This window comes from Panthera onca, chromosome A3 (genome assembly GCF_046562875.1).
Source record: "Panthera onca isolate mPanOnc1 chromosome A3, mPanOnc1 haplotype 2, whole genome shotgun sequence".
NCBI classification, from domain to species: domain Eukaryota; kingdom Metazoa; phylum Chordata; class Mammalia; order Carnivora; family Felidae; genus Panthera; species Panthera onca.
This window is the reverse complement of record NC_138341.1, coordinates 128909269-128929375: the sequence shown is the minus strand read 5'-3', so window position 1 is coordinate 128929375 and position 20107 is coordinate 128909269. Positions and strand designations below refer to the sequence as shown.

Sequence of the window (20107 nt, the reverse complement as noted above, 5' to 3'; positions counted from 1 at the left end):
ACCTTCGGGTACCTGGATGAGCGCAGTCTAACACACATTTCCCGCACTACTGTTTTCCAGGAAGCACAAGGTCCCAAAAGGGTTAACGGCCAGCTCTGCCAGAAATAAGAGGGGCATGTCCTACACTACTCAGAGAAGGAAGGAAACCAGAAAACAAACACGCATCACACGGAAATGCTCTGCAAGCTGGTTCGTACCGTGGGATGGCTGCACGGTTTATAATTAGATTAGCTAAGCAAATAAGGCACTGCAGCCTCTTACAATTTTCCCCAGTCAGCTCTAATGGGGATGATAATATCGACGCTGGACTGAAACTGCTGACCCCAAGAAGCTTTAAGAACCTCAAACCATTCACCACTTTCCACGTCGGTGTGCATGACCCTGAGCGGGAAGGACAGTTACAAAGGAAAACCGAGACTAACGTCACACGATCACAGTAAAGTACGAGAGAATCAACTAGCCAGGTTTCCTTTTTTTCTTTCAACGGCCAAGGGGAAAAACTGTCAGAGGATGGATGGTCCATTTACGGTCAGCCTTGGACGGCGGGCAACCAAGCACAGGCCCGGTGAGCAGCACGCAGTGCCGACGTCACGACAGCGCCCCTGCGGGACTGTGCCAGCGGCAAAGAGGTTTCGCCCAAACCTTCAGTACCAAATAAAAAGGAAACGCTACCATGTCCAATGATTTCTGGATCAACAACTCGATTTAAAATTCCCTACCCTTCAGGGCGCCTGGGTGGCTCAGTCGGTTAAGCGTCTGACTCTTGGTTTTGGCTCGGGTCGTGACCTCGCGGTTTGGGAGCTGGAGCCCTTCATCGGGCTCCGCGCTGTGTGGAGCCTGCTTGGGATTCTTTCTTTCCCCCTCTCTCTGTCCCTCCTCCACTCACACTCGTGCTCCCTCCCTCTCTCAAAAAACAAACAAACTCAAAAAAATTTATAAAAAAGAAACTTCCCAAGCCTCAATACCATCCAGAACAGTGCTTCGCAACTGGGGGCGATTTTGCACAGATTTGGACAATGTCTGGAGACCTTCTGATTGCCGCCGGTGGGGCGGGCAGGCTAGCGGCATCTCGTGGGTGGAGGCCAGGGCCGCTGCCCAGCAGCCTCCCGTGTCCTCCCGTGTCAGCGGTGCTGATGTTTCGAGACCCTGGATGCTACCGGGTGCTGAACGTGTGGCCAGGCCACCACGTTTCACTTTCCCTTGCAGAGAGTGTATACTGTGGGAACCTAACATTTGTCTCTTTATTCTAAATTGCTGACAAGAGTGGTGACAGGTGGGAGGTGGCTCCACATTTGTAACTTCACATTTTACTAATCAAGCCACTGAAGCAGAAAACATGAAAAACCACTTTCACTGAAAACAATTTTCTAAGAAGCAGGATTTCATTCTTTGAACGCTCAGGTAAGTTCTCCATCTGTTGTTATCGAGCAAATAAATACTTTAAGATTAAGGGCGCAGAGGCAAAAAGCCTGATTCTCAACATGCGCCGTCGTGCCGTGGGCTGTAACTACGAATGGTTCTTGGGGGGGACGGGGGGGAGGGGGGGGCTCCGTGGGGGGTGCTTCCCTTTGTCTCACTGCTCAAGTCCCCTTCGATGTTACTTCTCTGCACTTGTATTTTTACCCTCTAGGGCCACGAGTGTGCTTTCTTTGGAGGGTCGGCTTCTCTGGAGCCTTCTGCTCTCCTGGCAAGCCGGGACCCGAGGCGGCCAGGACAGCTGTGAGCGCAGTGGCCCGGGTGAGCCCCAGAGCACAGGGCCGGCTCCTGGCAAAGCCTGGGCACACGCCGTTCTCTGCTCCTGGCCACTCATTCCTACTGGTGTCCGCATTCCTCTGCTCGCTTTCTCCCAGGGCCTCCACTGCCAAGGCTGGAGAGCCCCCGGCCGGGAGAGGAGGGAAGGAGCCAGGTAGCAGGGGTGTGGCGTCTATTCGCTACGTTGACGCCACTGTGCCCCGCACACTATATCACCTCGCACGGGAGACGGGCCTGTAACGGGCAACCCACACGATGAGATGGGCGGGAGAGCATGAGCCGTGGCTGACTCGAGGGAAGCCACTGGAGATACCTGCAAGAGGGCTGGGGTGGGACAGTGACTCAGACTGGTCCAGAGAACTGAAACAACAGACGTGTGTTCTGGCTGGAGTCCGGGGATGGATGTGGGAAACCGGGGTCCCGGTTAACTGGTCCTGTAGCCACAACGGGCACATCCCAGGAGGCGGTGGGAGCCCCACAAGGGTTTTCAGCTGGGAAAAGGGGTGGTGACACTTGGTCTCGGTGTAGGATACGCTGAGGAGAACAAGTCGAAAGGCCAGGGCGGTGACTCAAGGGACAGATGCACGCAGGCTAGGGTGTTCCTGAACAAATATGAACACACTCTGGAGAGAGACTGACTGATGAGTGAGGGATAGGTCAAGGGCAATTGGGACCTTTTCCCCTCTTCTTAATTCATTTACTTTTCTGACTCGTTTACAATAAACATGCATGTGTATATCACTTCTTTGAATTTTTCTACTAAAAAGGACATTACGTAAAAGAAATACAAAAGCAATTTCAAGAAATCGACTCAGACAAAAATGACAACTTCACGGACCGGCACGCTTACGGACGGTAACGTAAAGAGCAGATAAATCCGTCACTTACCGAGCCTTTCTCCATCACTCTGTTGAGCATGACCACGCCCCTGCTTTTCTGCTCCCACACCATCTCCCAAAAGTGACCACACGTGTTGGGCAAAGGGCCCTGCAAATACACAATCCACAAAGTGTGCGTGATGTTACACTGACTCGCTCCACCGAGAGCTCACCACCGGCGGTCGGCCGACGACAGTGCCCTTAGGCACGAGGGCAGCTGAGGCTGGGACAGGTGCCACCCTCCCTGCCTAGTGGTGGTGGAAGGTTGTATCTGCCTCTCAGGGCTGGTTCCGGGCTGACCAGCAGAGGACAGAAAATGCGGATTCTGCTTTCCGGTTTGAGCTGGCTAGCAGAGGGGCTCCACTGAGGCCCCTCTTGACGGTGAGTGGAATATGGCACAAAGCTAGTGGGTGCTGGGAAGAGGCAGTATGGGGAAGTGATCATCGGTGACACTTCTGGTGGCTTCAGTTCAGCTCCAATCACTGATCGTCCGCGTGACCTGGGATGAGTCACTTCACATCTCTATGCCTCAGTTTCTCCACCCAGCTCACTCAACCAATCATAGTGCTTATTCACAAGGCTGTGAAGGGAATATTAACTATATCCGTTCATGTCAAGGTCTTACCGTAGCACCTGGAACATGGTACACATCCAGTGGAATGTTAGCTATTATCACTATTACTAACGATGAGGGGCCCCTGGGTGGCTCAGTCAGTTGGGACTCTGTCTCTCCCTCCCTCTCTGACCCTCCCCCACTCGTGTTGTCTCTTTTCTCTTTTTTTTCCCTTTTTAATGTTTATTTATTTTCGAGAGACAGAGAGACAGAGCACGAGTCGGGGAGGGGCAGAGAGACAGGGAGACACAATCTGAAGCAGGCTCCGGGCTCTAAGCTGTCAGCACAGAGCCCGACGAAGGGCTCGAACTCATGAACCATGAGATCATGACCTGAGCTGAAGTCAGACACTAAAGTGACTGAGCCACCCAGGTGCCCTTGTCTCTCTTTCAAAATAAATAAGCTTAAAAAAAATAAACAATGATGAACCCGGAGCACCTGGGTGGCTCAGTCGGTTAAGCACCCAACTCTTGATTTCGGCTCAGTTCATGATCTCACGGTCTGTGGGATCGAACTCCACGTCAGGCTCTGCACTGACAGCATGGAGCCTGCTGGGGATTCTCTATCTCCTTCTCTCTCCGCCCCTCCCCTGCTCACACATGCATGCTCTCTCTCAAAATAAATAAATAAGCTTAAAAAAAAAAATGATGCCTGACTACGGACCACCTTCATCCTTGGACCAAAGAACATAAAAGATGTAGTCACAAATGATCAGTTAGGTAGCCCAAGGGGTCCAGCGTGGGCACCGGGACATGGTGGGGTACGGGCCGACTGGCAGTAGGCATAGGTGTTTACTGGATACAAGAGTATGGACGCCTCCAGTTTGTCTCAACTGTTAGTACTGCCTGGAAAGGACATCACCTTTCACCTCCGTGACAGAACGCATCACCTCCTCCAGCCAGCACCACTTCTAGAATGGTTTCCAGTCTCACTTATTTTCATCCAAATTCTCCTGATTTTTTGCCTCCTTTCCCTTCAAGTCTCACCACACCTTTGTTGACCACATGAGCCCTCAGTGCCCACTCACTTTCCTGAACTCCTCTTCCTCCTGCTGCCTAAACCGGGCACATCTGCGCTCCAGCCAGAGCCTCAGACAACAGCCCCAGGCCTCCCGGCTGGCCAACTAGGTCTCTCATCCTGCAAGTTGGGCATGAGGGCCAGGCCTCACAGGGGCGGCTCCCACCAGGTCCCAGCCTGCCACCTTCCCCACCTCCCATCACCCTAGTTTAGGATGGGTCTCAGGGACTGAAAAATCATGTAAGTGGGGCACCTGGGCGGCTTGGTCTGTTGAGCGTCCGACTTCGGCTCAGGTCACGATCTCACGGCTCCTGAGTTCGAGCCCCACGTTGGACTCCGTGAAGACGGCTCAGGGCCTGGAGCCTGCTTCAGATTCTGTCTCTGTCTCACTCTGCCCTCCCCTGCTCATGCTCTGTCTCTCTCCCTCTCTCTCTCAAATATAAATAAACGTTAAAAAAATTTTTTTTAAATCCTATAAAATCTGAAAGGAGACACAGCAACTTAGCCAACACTTCACTGTGAAGGTAACAGAGGCACCTTTGCCATCATTCTCTATAGTTCCACATCACTGGCCTAAAAAAAAAAGACTATAGACTTGTATTATTTGCATCATGAACACTGAAAATAAAAAATGGGCAGGGTTTTCTTGGTTTTGTAGCTTGGAAAATGTTTCACTCCTACTGTCTAGAGGTATAACTTTGGGGCCAGGTTACTTCAGTCCCTTTTATAAATCCCAGGGCAAAGGGTGACGTGCAGGCAGCTAGATATGTCCATGGTACCACCTGACAAAACAGAGAGACCTTCAGATGTGCCAAGTAACTGCTAGGGCACGGGGGTGGGGAAGGCAGTGGTGTAAAAGTTTCCATGGTGATATCCTGGCGCTCCATTTGACTTTATACCCCTATCTATCTTTGCTTTGGACTGCCTAACCCCACACCAAAGTTGAACGGCTGAAATCAGGAAGTAAAAAACTTGGCTTCTTCTAAAAAGAGAAGTTACCAAGAAGCTGCTTTTCCCTCAACCTCTTCCCGCCAGCTTGCCACCACCAGGATCTCCTTCCTTATCACTCTACCCCAACCACCCCAGGGGTGCTGGGAAGACTTTGACCTGAGGCCTTGTAAAGGCCCGCCCCCTGTGCATACACCAAGAACTTCCTGAATGGGTCCCAGGACTGAACACAGCATGGCTGTTGTTCTGTACACTGGGAGGCACTCAGACTGACTGTCCTCATGGACAGAGAGGAGGGGAACAGGACAAGACAGGGCAGTAAAGCAGGGCCACGGTAGATTTGCTCTGACCCAGCTCCCTGCCCTAAAGCAGCCTCTGTTCATATGCTTTCTGGCTTCACCGTTATTTTAATCTCTAAATGTTAAACAGAAGTACGATGTTCAAAATCACCCTATATGCCAAAGCCATATAAAAGAACGATAAACTGGGACTCCTGGGTGGCTCAGTCGGTTAAGCGTCCTACTTCAGCTTAGGTTATGATCTCGCAGTTCGTGGGTTTGAGCCCCGTGTCAGGCTCTGTGCTGACAGCTCGGAGCCTGGAGCCTGCTTCTGATTCTGCGTGTGTGTCTCTCTCTCTGCCCCTCCCCTGCTCACGCTCTGTCTCTCTCACTCTCAAAAATAAACAAGCACTAAAAAAAAATTTTAATAAATTTTTTTTCATGTTTATTTATTCTTGACAGAGAGCGACAGAGCATGAGCAGGGGAGGGGCAGAGACAGAGGGAGACACAGAACCCGAAGCAGGCTCCAGGCTCCGAGCTGTCAGCACAGAGCCCGACGCAGGGCTTGAACCCACAGACTGCGAGATCATGACCTGAGCCGAAGTCGGAATGCTCAACCGACTGAGCCACCCAGGTGCCCCCCAAAATTTTTTTTTAAAGAATGATAAACTGATATAGAACGAGAAAGCAAAAATTATGATTAAAAAACAGAGAGAGAGGGGCGCCTGGGTGGCTCAGTTGGTTGAGCTTCCAACTTGGGCTCAAGGTCATGATCTCGGCAGTTCATGAGTTCGAGCCCCGCATGGGGCTCTGTGCTGACAGCTCAGAGCCTGGAGCCTGCTTCGGATTCTGTATCTCCTTCTCTCTGCCCCTTCCCTACTCATGCTCTCTCTCTGTCTCTCAAAAATGAATAAACGTTAAAAAGTAAATAAATAAACACTCCAGTAGTTTCCCCTTGCTGTTTGATTAAGACAGTGAGTAACATAGGGGCACCTGGATGGCTCAGTCAGTTGAGCATCCAACTTTGGCCCAGGTCCTGGTCTCACAGTTGGTGGGTTCGAGCCCTGTGTCGGGCTCTGTGCTGACAGCCCAGAGCCTACAGCCTGCTTCAGATTCTGTGTCTCCCTCTCTCTCTGCCCCCCCCCCCCCCCGCTCATGCTCTGTCTCTAAAAAAAAAAAAAATGAATAAACATTAAAAAAAAATTTTTAAAAAAAAAAGAGAAACACAGAGTGTTTAGAGCAACTTACAGGTAACAGACTAAGACTTGAGAAAATTAAGTAAAAAGAAATTTCTTTATCGTCTTTCCTAGATACCCGTGGTCTTGGGGTCATATGCCAGTAAGTGTTTCACAAGAAGATCAAGTGTTAGATCATTTTTATGATTTGTTCCCATAAAAATGTCAAAAGCCAATGGGAATTTTGAACGGTTTTGCATGCTTGTCCACATAATCTAAGGATGCTTTTTTTTCTGGGCCAAAGAATGAGGACCATGCTGAGAAATTCTGAGTAGCTACCTGGGCAGAGATTACTGGTCTACTGCTAACCCTCTTCAATTACGGAATCAACACAGGTACGGGCGCTTCTCTTGCCACGGCTCTGCTGCCTCTATCAACAGACCACAGGCAGTTGTGGCATTTCGTGCTGTTTTCTAGAAGCCCAGCAAGTGGCATACTTCCCAGAAAAGACGCGGGTGACAACCAACCTGAATCTCTGAAGGAAGATTCTTTTCCTTCCTCGTTGCTGTTTTGGATTGCGTAAAACCTGACCTTTGAAAGGATGCGGTGGATCTTATTTGAGGTATAAATGACAGTACTCTAAAGTTCTTAGGCTGATATCAAGTAAGGCCAAGAGCCATTAAAAAAATGTGGACAATCCATTCACCTGCGTAAGAATGTAACTCCTTTGGGCTTCGTCCATCTTTATCAAACTGGCATTGATGTAGTCATTATCTTCTTGATGTAGTTTAATCCGACTGTGGTCAACTGAAAGGCAAACCAGAACCCAAAGGTTAGTCCTGGAGGACCAAAGTGTCTACACAGGCAGCGCACCCCATGGGGAAAGTGAAAAAGGTGAGTTGGTGGCATTAAGGGCGTTCACACTGGCTGAGGCCATGGTGTTTTAATTGAGATTAGTCATCACTACGGGGACAACTTAGTATTTTGAGAAAGGTTTCTGGAAGTGTTTCAAAGCTAATGCTAAATAGTAACAGACAAACTACATTAAAACATGGGTTATGTCCTAACTGGGCAACCTGTTCTTAGGTCAGATCTTCCTTATCACTGCGCCACAAATCAGGAGATTATGGGGAGAGGGTGTCAAGGGATCTGTTCTCAGATGCCTAATATATATTTTTACTAGGTAATCAAATATAGTGGCTTCAGTCTTTAAGAGAAAAAAATCCACCAAAAATTTCACCTAGCCCCTACAGCTCTAGTTGGTACAATGAGCTGCAGTTGGTAGGATTTATGATCATTATCTCCACCTACCCTGTGTCTAATGGATTGAAGATGAAAATGACCTAAATATAGAGTGGTGTGAAAAGTGATATCTTTAATTCCTTCATATAAGGTTTTTTGTTTTTGTTTCTTTTAAGTTTCAAGTGTAACATATACTTAAGTGATTCTAAATATTTCAAATTCAGAAACCGTCATGACCAAAGACATTTAAAAGAGAGTTTTTCACTGGAAAAACTAAACCCTGAATCCAAAACTCTGAAGGTACATTAAATGTAATTGTCAGAATAGGTTTTTTTCTCATTTAATTTTTTTTTTCTGCGGTGGGGGGGGGGGATAGAAGGCAAAGAGAGGGAGAGCGGGAGAGAGAGAGGGAGGGAGGGAGGGAGGGAGGGAGGGGGGGAGAGAGAGAGAGAGAGAGAGAGAGAGAGAGAGAGAGAGAGAGAATATCCCAAGCAGGCTCCATGCGCAGCACGGAGCCTGACACAGGGCCTGATCCTACAACCCCAGGATCACGACCGAGCCAAAACCAAGAGTCCAATGCGCAACTGACTGAGCCCCCCAGGCGCCCCCCAGAATGGTTTTTAAAAAGAAATTCTCACTTGGAAGTTCTGCCCCAGGTTACTGAAAACACATGGCCACTTTTTTCCCCCTTTTACCATGACTTTGTCCCAAAAGCAGTGCTTCCCTGAGGCCACTTTCCTTATCCTGCCAGTGCAACTAACAAGAGCAGGTGGGCATTTTTATTTCTGGTTTGACACGAGGGATGATGAACTCGGGTGACCGCTCATGAATAGTATCTTTTCTTCCCTAGCCCAATGGGAAAGGACAAGTTAACGGGGACACATGGTTTGGGGCTTTTTGTTGTAAAAGATTTCTAAGAAGGGGTGCCTGGGGGGGGGGGGGAGGGGGGCAGTTGGTTAAGGGTTCAACTTCGGCTCAGGTCGTGACCTCACGGTTTGGGAGTTTGAGTCCCGCATCAGGATTTCTGCTGTCAGCACAGATCCTCTGTCTCCCTCTCTCTCTGCCCCTCCCTTGCTCACGCACTCTCTCTCTCTCTCTCTCAAGATTAAATAAACATTAAACATTTTTTTAAAAGATTTCTAAGAAATGTTTTGAAAAATTAGCCACCATTTGGAAGAATGTTTCTCATCAGAGAGGAGTAATACAACTTGGGATAGTTCGGTAGCATTTAAGTCATGGAGACAAAAGATCCCCCAAAAGGCTATGAGACCATACAACTCCTTGGTGGGTTAGAAGACTGGGCTCCCACAGCACCGGGTGACCCTGGAAAAACAACTCCTCTGAGAGCTGCTGGGGCTTTTTCAAAGTTGCCAAACGGAAGACAGACGACAAGCTCACTTTCTACCTTGACTCATTCTCCCCCGATCCCCCATGGCCCTAAAAAGCCAATTATCTGTCCTGCTGGATAGTGGAGGTGGGGGAAAAAAAGAAAAACTGGGAGGGACACCGGGGTGAAAAAGCTGCGAGCTGTTTCCCGGGAAGAATATTTCAAATGCTGTGTTTTCTCTGTGGAAAACTGGCTCAGGAATCCATTTAGAGGAGTCCTGAGGAGAAAGCAGAAGAGGAGTATTAAGACGACATTACTCCGTCGTACTGCAGAGCAAAGCTGGGGGGGGGGGGGGGGGGGGGGAGGTGTCCTCGCTCCGCGTGAAGGACGCCGACAGGACTGCTTTGTGACACACGGCGCAGCTGGCCGGGACCTCACAGCACCGTCACCGGAGGAGAGCGCTGTTTCTTTACTAAAGCCCACTAGGTGCCACGGCCGCGACACGCTTAGCCAAGGGCGTCGGGGGCTGGAGCGCAATCACGTGCCACCTGACGCCCTCCGCCGCGGCCGCCCCTGGCGTGCGCCTTCCGCTCGCCCGTCAGCAACCGCCTCGAGCGCAGCCAGCCTTTATGAGCGAGACACGGGGCCAAGCGGCTCGTGCTATTCTAGTTCACCTTCACGGAGTCCTGAGACCCGCGCGGCTCCCGCTTTACTGAAGACCGGAGAAGGGAACCGTTCGCCCGAAGCCGCACGGCTTGTAGGCGGCAGGCTGAGACGCACCCCCGGGCAGGGAACCGGGGCAGCGCTCACGGGCGGACCGCGTGGTGCCAGCCTAGGCGCACCTCCGCTCCCCTCCCCGGAACCTGCTGCTGTACAGTTGGGGGGCGGGGGCGGGGGGGAGCGCTGCCAACTCCCCTGGAAAGCACTGAGCAGCGGCACCCACTGCCGCGGGGCAGGCGTGACTTCGCAGGCATGCGGGAAGTGCCAGCGTGAGCGATGACGGCCGGAGTCGTCCGTGTCCCTGGCAGATGGAAGGGACCGCCACGGGGGACGGTGGCAGCCACAACCCTCCCTGACGGACAGGGTCTAGAAACCCTGGAGGGGAGGCAAAAGGTTCTGTGGGGCCTAGAGGAAACGGCAAAGGTCGTGCTCTTTACTCAGCTCCAGTTTTTCTCGCTTTACCCAAATTCTAACACGGTTAGTTCTTTCCTTTTGAGAGAGCAGCAGATTCAGAGCCGGTCACTCCGAAGGCGGAGGTTGTCAGAGGCAGGCACAATGAGAGCTAATGGCAAGAAAGGGCTAGAAGACCGGTGCTGGCGGTAGGGGTGGGACGTGAGGAGCAGAGCTGTCTTCAGTGGAGGGGGACCGGCTCCGGCTCCTTAATGCCCGGGCGGGGCATCGTCACAGTTCAGTATGACGCTCACTCGGGGTCTAATAACGCTGTTGCTGAGTCATCCAGAAAAGGTTATATTGTGCCCACTCTACTCTGCTTCAGCTGGTAGGAAAAGGATTCATCATAAAAATAGTCAAAGCTAAAAACGGTGCTTTGAACTCAGCTGCATTTTCCAGAAACTGAAATCTTACTCCTTCTACAATCGTGGAAAAAATGAACCATCACTATAAGTCTCTAATGCCTTTATAATAGGAAACAATCAAGTCATAAACCTCTACTGCTATCAATCTGTTGCCAAACCCTGGGGCTCAAGGGGTCCTGACTGAGAAGCCGACGCAGTGGAAGCAGTGAGACTGGTAATGGCGATGTGAATACTTACAGGGACTGACATCTCTGTACCTGTTTCGGTTCTTGTTCTTAGGAAGCTTGGCCACTCTACATGGGAAATCACTGGCTTCGTGTCGGATATCCTGCAAAGAAAAAAAAAGTTAAAGAAAAAGATAAAGAGTTCTTTTCTGAACTCTCTCGCACCAGGAATCCATCCAGACGTTTGACCGAGCACGGGCTATGTGCCAGGCACTGAGAAGACCCAGTAGAGAAACACACATCAAACAGAGCTGGGCAGTGTGGGAAATGCAAGGTGATAATTCAGAGGCACGTACAAGGTCATGAGAGGAAAACAGAAGAGGAACAACCACATGGCCACAGTGGGAGGAAGGCGTGGGGCTGGGAGCTGGAAAGACGCGGAAGACAGCAGGGAGATGCAAAGGAGCGGGGCGGGGAGGGGAGGGGGCGCATTTCGTTCGGGAACATCCGGCCCAGCGAAGGCTGGAGTGCACATCTTCTGCAAGGAACAGTGAGGGGGCTGGCGGGAGCAACGACAGACGGCTGGAGCACGTGGGTGGGTAGGCCAGATCGCGGAGAGCCTTGAACGTCATGCCTGGGAGTTCCATCTGTAACCTTGTGTAAAGCTACAATTGTTGAGGGCAGATAAAATGCACCTTTATGCCAACAACTATTCGACTGCTTTCCCAGGAGACGGACAAATCCCACTATACCAAACGGGTCGGAAAGAGAGTGTCTTGATTAACAGCAAGCGTCTGGAGTAACAGAAGACCCAAAGTATGCCTCCTGCTGATCACACACATCTAACTTTGCTTTCCTAAAACACCACTATACTCCCATTTAGAAATCTTTTCTTCTTAACTTGTATTTTATTATTATTAAAAGATAAGCTCATACAACAATGTACATGTACTTACTGCCACTAAACCGTACACCTAAGAATGGTTACAGTGGTAAATTTTGTTAGTATATTTCACTACAATTAAAAAAAAAAAAAAAAAAGACAAACTCACAAGGGAGAACAAGAGAAGACAGCAACAACAGAATTTTGGAAGCTGGGAATCTTATTAGTAGCTGGCAGGTCTGAGAAAGCTCGATTACAAGCCAGCAATGGGGAAAAGCAGCGAACCACCCTGATTTCCAGCACAGACTCCTGCAGAGGCTCAGAAGTGCCGCCTCTGGATGGAAGGATGGGATTCGCCACAGGGCTCAGGGCTGGGGCTGTCTGGGAAGAAAGGGATCTCCACCAACCCCGCCGTACCCCTTCCGCGCTGCTGGGTGACTGCCACCACGCACCACAGAACTCTGGAGAATCATTTCTTGGAGGACGTAAATCAGGAGGCAGAGTGCTTTCTAGGTGATGTGAGCAGACAAGAGGAAGGACCGGAAGATACTATCACCAGGGCACATAACCAACAACCAATCAACAGCCCCGCTAGAGGGCTCGCGCCTGGGTCAGGGATAATGAGCCCCTTCCACCTGTCAGAGCTCTGAATCTGCCCTGTGAGCCCCGACTCTTCATCACGCACAGACAACCACTGATTCTAAGATTTAAGAGGAAAGCCTCTAATATCAAATAGATTTACAAGAAAAATGACAGGGAAAAAAGCCCCTTGGAAGAAATAAACTGCAGAGAAAACAAACTTTAAAAAAGAGATGAATATATTCAGTAAGATAAGAAAAGATATTGTATCCATGAATTAAGAACAAGATGTTAGGTAAAGGTAGAAGAAAATCCTCCCAGAAAGGAAAGCACCACCTATCCCCCAAAAACCCCCGATAGAAAACTAGGCAAAACAAAATACAAAGAAAAAAAAAAAAAACAAAAAACGAATAGTTCAAGGAAATCTTCAGACCTATCAAGTGTTCATCATAGTAAGAACAGATCTATACTAAGGCACATTAATACGTGATTCCAGAATCTCTCAAAGAAAATGTCCTATAAGTCCCTGAAAAGAAAAAATAATGCACTTTCAAAGGATAAGGTCATCAGAATGACTTCAGACTTTGCCAGAACACTGAAAGCAAGACAGCAATGGAGCAATGCCTTTAGAATCTGAAGCAAAATGATCTCCAACCTAGAATTCTATATCCAGCCCAACTGTCATCAAGTGAGAAGGTGTAATAAAAACATTGCACAGAGGCAGATGTCAAACACCTTACCACCCATGCTTCTGGTCCTCAGCAATCCACTGAGCATCAGGTCTTCCATGTGAGGGAAGAAATAAGCCCAGAAAGAGAAAAATAGAAGATGTAGTAAAGAAAAAACAAAAAACAACCAAAAACCTGACACAAGAGCAAAGGCAAAGGCAATTTCCAAAGAAACTGTGGAGGGAGGTGTTCGCAGGATGATGAGTATATACCAGACCTCGGAGCAAGGGGGCCAGACTGGAGCAGTGTGACTCGAGAGACTGAATGGGTCAATGACATGCCTTTGTCCACTGTACCCACCATGACTGAATGAAACCACCAGAGAAAAGTAAGGAGAAGACCTGAAATCCAGGAAATAGGGAATCCAATCAAGAAAAGCAGAAGGAGTTCCTAAGATGACAGCTGTGTGTGTCAGGCCCAGAGACCAAACAATCCAAGAGAATGGAGGTGTCTGTCCAGTACAAAAGCCTCTAAGACAAAAACTAAAACCAAGAAATCAGCTGAAATTGCTCTGTCCACTACAGCAGCCACTTCCTGCATGTGGCTCCTGAGAGCATGTAAATAGTAGCAGTCTGAAGTGCATGCACATCAGATTTTGATGACAGTATTCAAAAAGGAAACTAAAGTATCGTAAGTATTTTCAGTGGTGTTCGTTAAAGTAACATTTTGGACATCCTGGGCTAAACGAACTACTATTAATCTCAGCTTCTTTTTACCTTTTTGCCACTAGAAAGGGTGAAATTATACATGTGGGGTGCATTCCTACTGGTCAGTGCTGACTGACCTGGTGGAAAACCGTCCAAGAGGCTACAAGAGGCATGGGAAGAATCAACAGGCAGAAAGAACGCCACGCGAATCAAAGTACATACGGCAATTATTAACTACGGGAAAACTTTAAAGAGGAAACTACAGGACAATGCTACCTGTGACTATGTGTGTAGGCAAATAATGGAAATGAATATCGTTTTAACCAAAAGGTGTAAGATACTGGGAAAATGGGGAAGGGGAAGCAAAGGGGAGGAAAAAACAGAAAGGATGGCTGTTCAAGAAAATGAAATCCTCTCTGCCTGTGTAAAGGTCTAAATGAATGAATCAGAAAATAAACATTTTCCTTGGAAATAGGGAGACATAGACAAATGAGACTCAGCAGAGTTGAAAATGGTTTCGAGCAAAGAGACTGCGGTAATGGGCTGAGGTGTGGGCAAGAGAGCAACGGCTTTTATCACAGACCTATTATGGTCCTCTTTCGCTTCTCAGATCACGTGTAGATCAACTTGGATTAAAAAAAAAATCCCCCATTCTGCTATTCTACTTATTTAAAGAACTGCAAAATGGCGGGAGGTGTTTTTGAGTCACACTACAAATGAACTAATAATTTGAAAAAGCATGTTTACGGATTATAAACCTATCTGAGATTAAGCAAAATAACCCAGCAGAACACACTCATCACATCATTTGTGGATGAAATTAAGCTTGCAGGGAAATGCTATACAACACAGACAAATAACTCAAAGGAGTAAAAATCTAAGTCTCAAATTTGTTGTTCTCTTTAACTGGAAGCACGTAGCAGCAGATACAAATTCGGCCTTGGGGGTGGGGGGGTGTGTGTGTGAAAAAACTTGGTCAATCCAGCTGGTGCGACTGAATAAAGACCGAAGAAATAACTGATCCAGTTACACCACTGAACCAGCAAATATTCACTCTGAGGAAATAAGGGCCAAGATATGAGTAACTGTGGGCAACTGATTTTATTCAGCCAAAGGATTATATTAATATATACTGTTTTGTTGCCTGAGGAAGAGGAAGTAGAATTTGGAGTGGTCATTTGGTCAAGATGTTGAGAAAATAAGAGGTATTCATACAATACTTTTTTAAAAATTGATTTTAAAATGAAGGTAAACTCATAAGAGTGAAACGCACAGATCTTAAGTGCAGTAAAGTTTTTCTAACCAACTTTAACCTACAAATAAGAAAATATACCCATTTAAGTGTTTCCCTACATTACAGTATCTATCATATGAGAAATACATGCATGTTCTGAATACAAGCCATTTACGTTTCATTTAGTAAAATAAAACGCCAGGATTACAGTCTTAAACTTGAGGAGTGATAAAGTACCTTTAAAGTTAAAGGCAACTAATAACAGCAGTTTGGAAGTAAAATGGACTGTACCAAAAACCTTCACAGAATTAAAGCAAAATAAGATCTCTGTAATGTAAAACCGTAGTGAAGGTAAGCTAACTTTCCAACAGCTGTAGAAAGAGCAGAACACTGACTAATGAACAAGTTTAAGGAGACTTCCATCGCTAGCATAAAATATCCTTACATCATTTACTATGCTGACCGACATTAAGTAATCTTAACAAGTGTGTAAAATTTCCACAGAGAAAATAAAATAAAATAAAATAAAATAAAACCCTTAAAGTGGATGATGAGAAGCTGAATGCCAGGGGAAATGTGGGAGCCAAGAGGGAAATAAAAAACTTGCCATTAAACAGGTTTCCAGAAGCATCCCTTAAAGAGAAATGCCAACATTTCCAAATCAAAGTGTACCTCAGCATTTTAAATGAGACAGGATCTCATTTCATGAAATATACCAACGCAGAACAAATAGATTCTTTACCTACCCTCACCCTCTCTTAGCCAGTTCTTTACTGGCTTTTCAAGAGCCTACTTCATATTCTTAGTGTAGATTTCAGAAATGTGACAGAAGACAACAGCATGTGTAATAGATGTCCAAGGTTCATGCTCTCCTAGAGATAATGCGATAATGGGTTACCGAAGCAGGCTCAAGTTTGGTCAAAGCTTACAGGTAAATGACTGAAATTACATTATCATTTTATACAGGCACTGGGCACTCAAACTGATCTGAATCATCTCCATAGTGAACTATTTTCATGAAGAAAATTAAATTTTTCACGAGAAAAAATTAAATTCTTCCAAAAGTATGACTGAGCTGGGCTAGAAAGTTGTGCTACAAATGCTTGATAAATGATAAACAAAACATCTGCTGAACCAGAAATTCTACACGAGGCAAGGAAGGGAACAGGACAGAAAGTAACATTACCTGAATAATTTCTAAGGCTAGTTCTTGATTCCTATCCTGCCCCACTCATTTAACGAGGTAACCGACAACCTCCCAGTGAATACGAAGGACTCATATACTTAGAAAGCTCCAGTAACAGAACGAATTAGGGCCCAGAGTGAATTGATTTCTGTATGTACTCATGAAAGCTCACCATCCATTATTCAAATACCTCCCAAATCCAATTAGGTGAAGTAAAACTTGGGTGAAAAGCTGACATTGTTTGAGATTTCTAATTTTTATCTTAAAACACACAGGCATAAAAGCCAGCCCAGCCTTGCAGACATAGTTTCCTGTTTATAGTAAGCACATCATTGCGTTAAGTACAGGTTTGGTTTTAACACCCTTTTGTCTTCAGTCCCACAACTGGGTGTCCCTTACTGGCTCCACGGTAAAATGCATTAGTCACTTTTAAACTATTTGACATGTGACGAGGTAGGCAGCATGGCATCCATCAGCAGCTGGGAGGCTGACAGAAGTGGCTGGGTCCTTGCCTCTCCACCCCTCCTAAGCCCAGGCCCAGGCCCAGGCCCAGGCCCAGAGGACTCAACTAGATTTTGTGGACTGAATTAACGAATGGCCCCAAAGGCTCCCAAAAATCAGAGTCCTTGCTTCTACACCAAATGCTTCATTTCATCGTGGGACAGAAATGTACTTGAAAGGGAGGCTGTTTAGCAAATGTCTGATCCAATCCTATTTTCAATCATGTTACAAAATGAAAGTTACTAGAGTAATAATAATTATTATTTTGCTTTGCAATTGGGACATAGAGTCTTACGATAAGATAGCACTGGAATAGCTACTAATACATGGATTCAAAGCGGAAAGGGCTAGCTTTTAATGGTTCTGACAGTGATCTGTTTTAAAAGCCTAAAGGAAGAAAAACCTCCAGGAGTGCTGTGCACTCATCACCAGGACTGAGGTGAACTACCAAGTCCCTTAGCACCTTCAACATCTATATGCCCCCCTACCCCCACTATACAAACGGCGGCCTAATTTGGTTTTTCGAGCTGTTGCCTAGTACTTTATGGAGGTCCTGGCTCTCAGAGATGGACAAGGCAAGCTAGATTGAAGGGAAATGCTGACGCGCAGTAAAGGCAAGAATTTAAAATGCAGTAAGTGAGCATACAGGGGTGTACGTTTCCTGGACACTTGCTGCGGCTGCCAGCTGAACAGGGAGATATATATAGAAGCAGGGGGAGGGGGTGCCAGCCTAAAATTTTAAATACCAAATCTTCAAAGGAACATGTGGGACAAATCTTGTTAATCATCAATCTCATTATTAAGGAGAACATAAGATTTCTGTCTGACAAAGTATAGCGTTTCTGTGTAACTCTAAGAAATATAAAAATCATCCAAGTCAGAGGCTAAGGTATTTCGAGTTAAAAGCAATACAGTATTCTTTATATATGGAAGTTACTAGAACGATATTATTTACTACAAAAACCTTAGGAAAATGTCTTTATTATATTTACCTTTATAAAATTGACATACAAGAAACCATATACTCAGTATCATTAAATTTAAGGACAAACTACAACATTTAGATAACAAAGCAAGAGCTTAAAATTTAGCTAACCAACACCAAGGCTGTTTTGGTTTAGGTTTTAAAATGACTTTGTATTAGATAAAGAAAGATGCTGAGAAGTAAACCCAGCACCTCCGAATCTTCAGCGGTGCCTGAAAGAGAGCCAGAGAAAGGAGGGAAAACTGGTCAGCACGTAAAAGGCAGCAAGATATACAAAAATCATCCCTGCCAGCATCTGAGGCCGTGTTGGGTCGCTGGTCTGGGGCAAGGTTAAAATAATGGAGCTACAAATCATGAACAGAACAATTATGTCCATCTGGAAAACGACATGGAAAAAAGCAGAATCAAACTGCTTTACAAACCACCACCAGCGCCCCCCCCCCCGCCCCCCCAGCAAGGGGATAAGGGATGGGGGGTATGGAATACCCTTCATCAAGTTGGCTAGGGGAACAATCTGGTGGAGAAGGTGGAACAGATTCCACGTGTTGATGTACACCCTCTGCTCTGAATACAAAAAATGGTCAATTACATATAGAGAAAAACACAAAGGCAGAGCTCGGCTCAAACACAGAACAAGAATGAATGCAAAGGAAACAAAAGCCCTCCCACTCAAAATGGCCTGTGCCACAATACCAAACACACAGAATAGTAGTGGTTCTGAAAAAGATAAACCAACAAATCGGCTAGAAAATAAGTCCATCCCACGTGAAATTTATTATACACCCTGTCAGGCACTTCATAGATAAACGTATTTGAGACCGGGGATAAATGAAGGAATCATTTTTTAAAAAGATGTCATGAGTAAAAAGAGGGAGAAATGAAACCAGAAGAAGTAGATAGGAAAGAACAAATGAGAAATCTTAGAAACGAAATTTAAAAACAGAAACAAAACACAAAACCTCAACAGTTAATAAACGCTATATTGCACACGGTCAAAGGAGGAGTGAATTGAAAGCCAGGAGGGAAGAACAGAGTATGAGAAATAGGACACGTGAAGGAGCAGTTTAGACAGAGGAGGACGGCCACAGGGCAACCTGAACAGTAAGTCAGTACCCAGACGCGGCAGGGTCGGGGTTAAGCTGCAAACTATTAAGGATAAAGAATCTTTAAATTAGAGTATCTTTTGGGAGCTTAACAGAGCTTTAACATTATCACTCCATTTTTAACAACTCCATGGTTACATAGCCATTTAAAGTAAGAGATCTTAAAAACATAGAAAGGGACCGCTGTCACTGATGATGACCCTCGGGCATTTACAAAAGAACAAAGTCACTTTATGTATTTGTGGTTCATAGCTATTTTTGATTCTGTAAGGTCTTATGCAGTTTCAGAACTGAAAATTATTTTCCAGCTGCAGTCATAGGACTCATTTAGAAATGAAGGATCTTACCTTTGAGAAAACCTTGTGATTAGTGAGACCATATTGACATGGTCTTCTACTACTGAAAACTTTTGACGCAGATAAAATTAATTCCGAAACAACACTGAGTTCACTATAGGAAGCTACTGCGACCTTTACGTTATTTGTACATGAAATAGAATCATTAACAAAGAGGTATAAAAACTGCTTTTTTAAGTGTCACGGACTCTAAACTTCATTTTCACAGTCCTAAGAATACTTTTTTTTTTAAATCACTTACGTTTTCTGTTAAATGTCATGACTTTCACCTTGGGCAGAAATCAATAGGCAGAAAATGAATCAGACTTACAGTAATTGATGTCAATAAAACACACTGGAACCAGTACCTTTTTAAATGCTGAGAACCACAAAGCCATTCCTGTAAGAGAACAGTCTCAAAAACGGAACCTACTTTCGCTTCTGTTTTGTTTACCTTCTGCTTTCCATAAGGACAGTTTAAGTACTTCACTCAGGCCCTGGGGTTCTGGCACTCTGCTGGCGGACAGGGCTACAGTTGAGTAAGGACACAAGTCCTGGCAGACACGTGAAAGCGGAAGGCTCACACCTTCCTTTACAGGGAACCAGACTGCCAACCACCAGCTTCCTCCCTCCCTGGTTAATTTCCCTAAGCTCAGGGGTCACAGGGAGGGACCTTAGGAACCCAAACAATATTCCCACTCTGAAACGACGGAGAACAACGCTTATAAAATTGCTAGGATACTCCCGTGGATAATTGAGGAGTGTGAACAGGAGGCAAACACAACATCAAAATGAGAACAGCGCTGGTTAAGAATTTCTTTAATATTCCAAGTTTCTGTTGCCTGAATAATGCCAAGGCTTCTGCATTATCATCACCAAACAAGTAAATTTTCTAAATACTTTCTAGATGTAATATGCTTTTCTAGACACCATTATGAGGATCAGGATGAAGAAGGAAGGCACTACCAATGCCTAAAAGCACTATGAAGTGATTAG

At 46.2% G+C, this 20107-nt stretch overlaps 1 protein-coding gene across 2 annotated transcripts in view; it reads right to left on the bottom strand.

The window, feature by feature from the left end:
• Positions 1-20107, bottom strand: part of PTPN1 (protein tyrosine phosphatase non-receptor type 1) — a 69362-nt gene that overhangs the window by 13345 nt on the left and 35910 nt on the right. The window contains exons 2-4 of one of the 2 annotated variants that reach the window (XM_078443955.2): positions 11004-11094; positions 7369-7469; positions 2641-2739 (exon numbers count right to left, since the gene is read on the bottom strand). In XM_078443955.2, the coding sequence (XP_078300081.1) occupies positions 2641-2739; positions 7369-7469; positions 11004-11094 (291 nt within the window). The remainder of the gene's footprint in view (positions 1-2640; positions 2740-7368; positions 7470-11003; positions 11095-20107) is intronic. The other variant, XM_078443956.2, reaches the window with a different exon arrangement.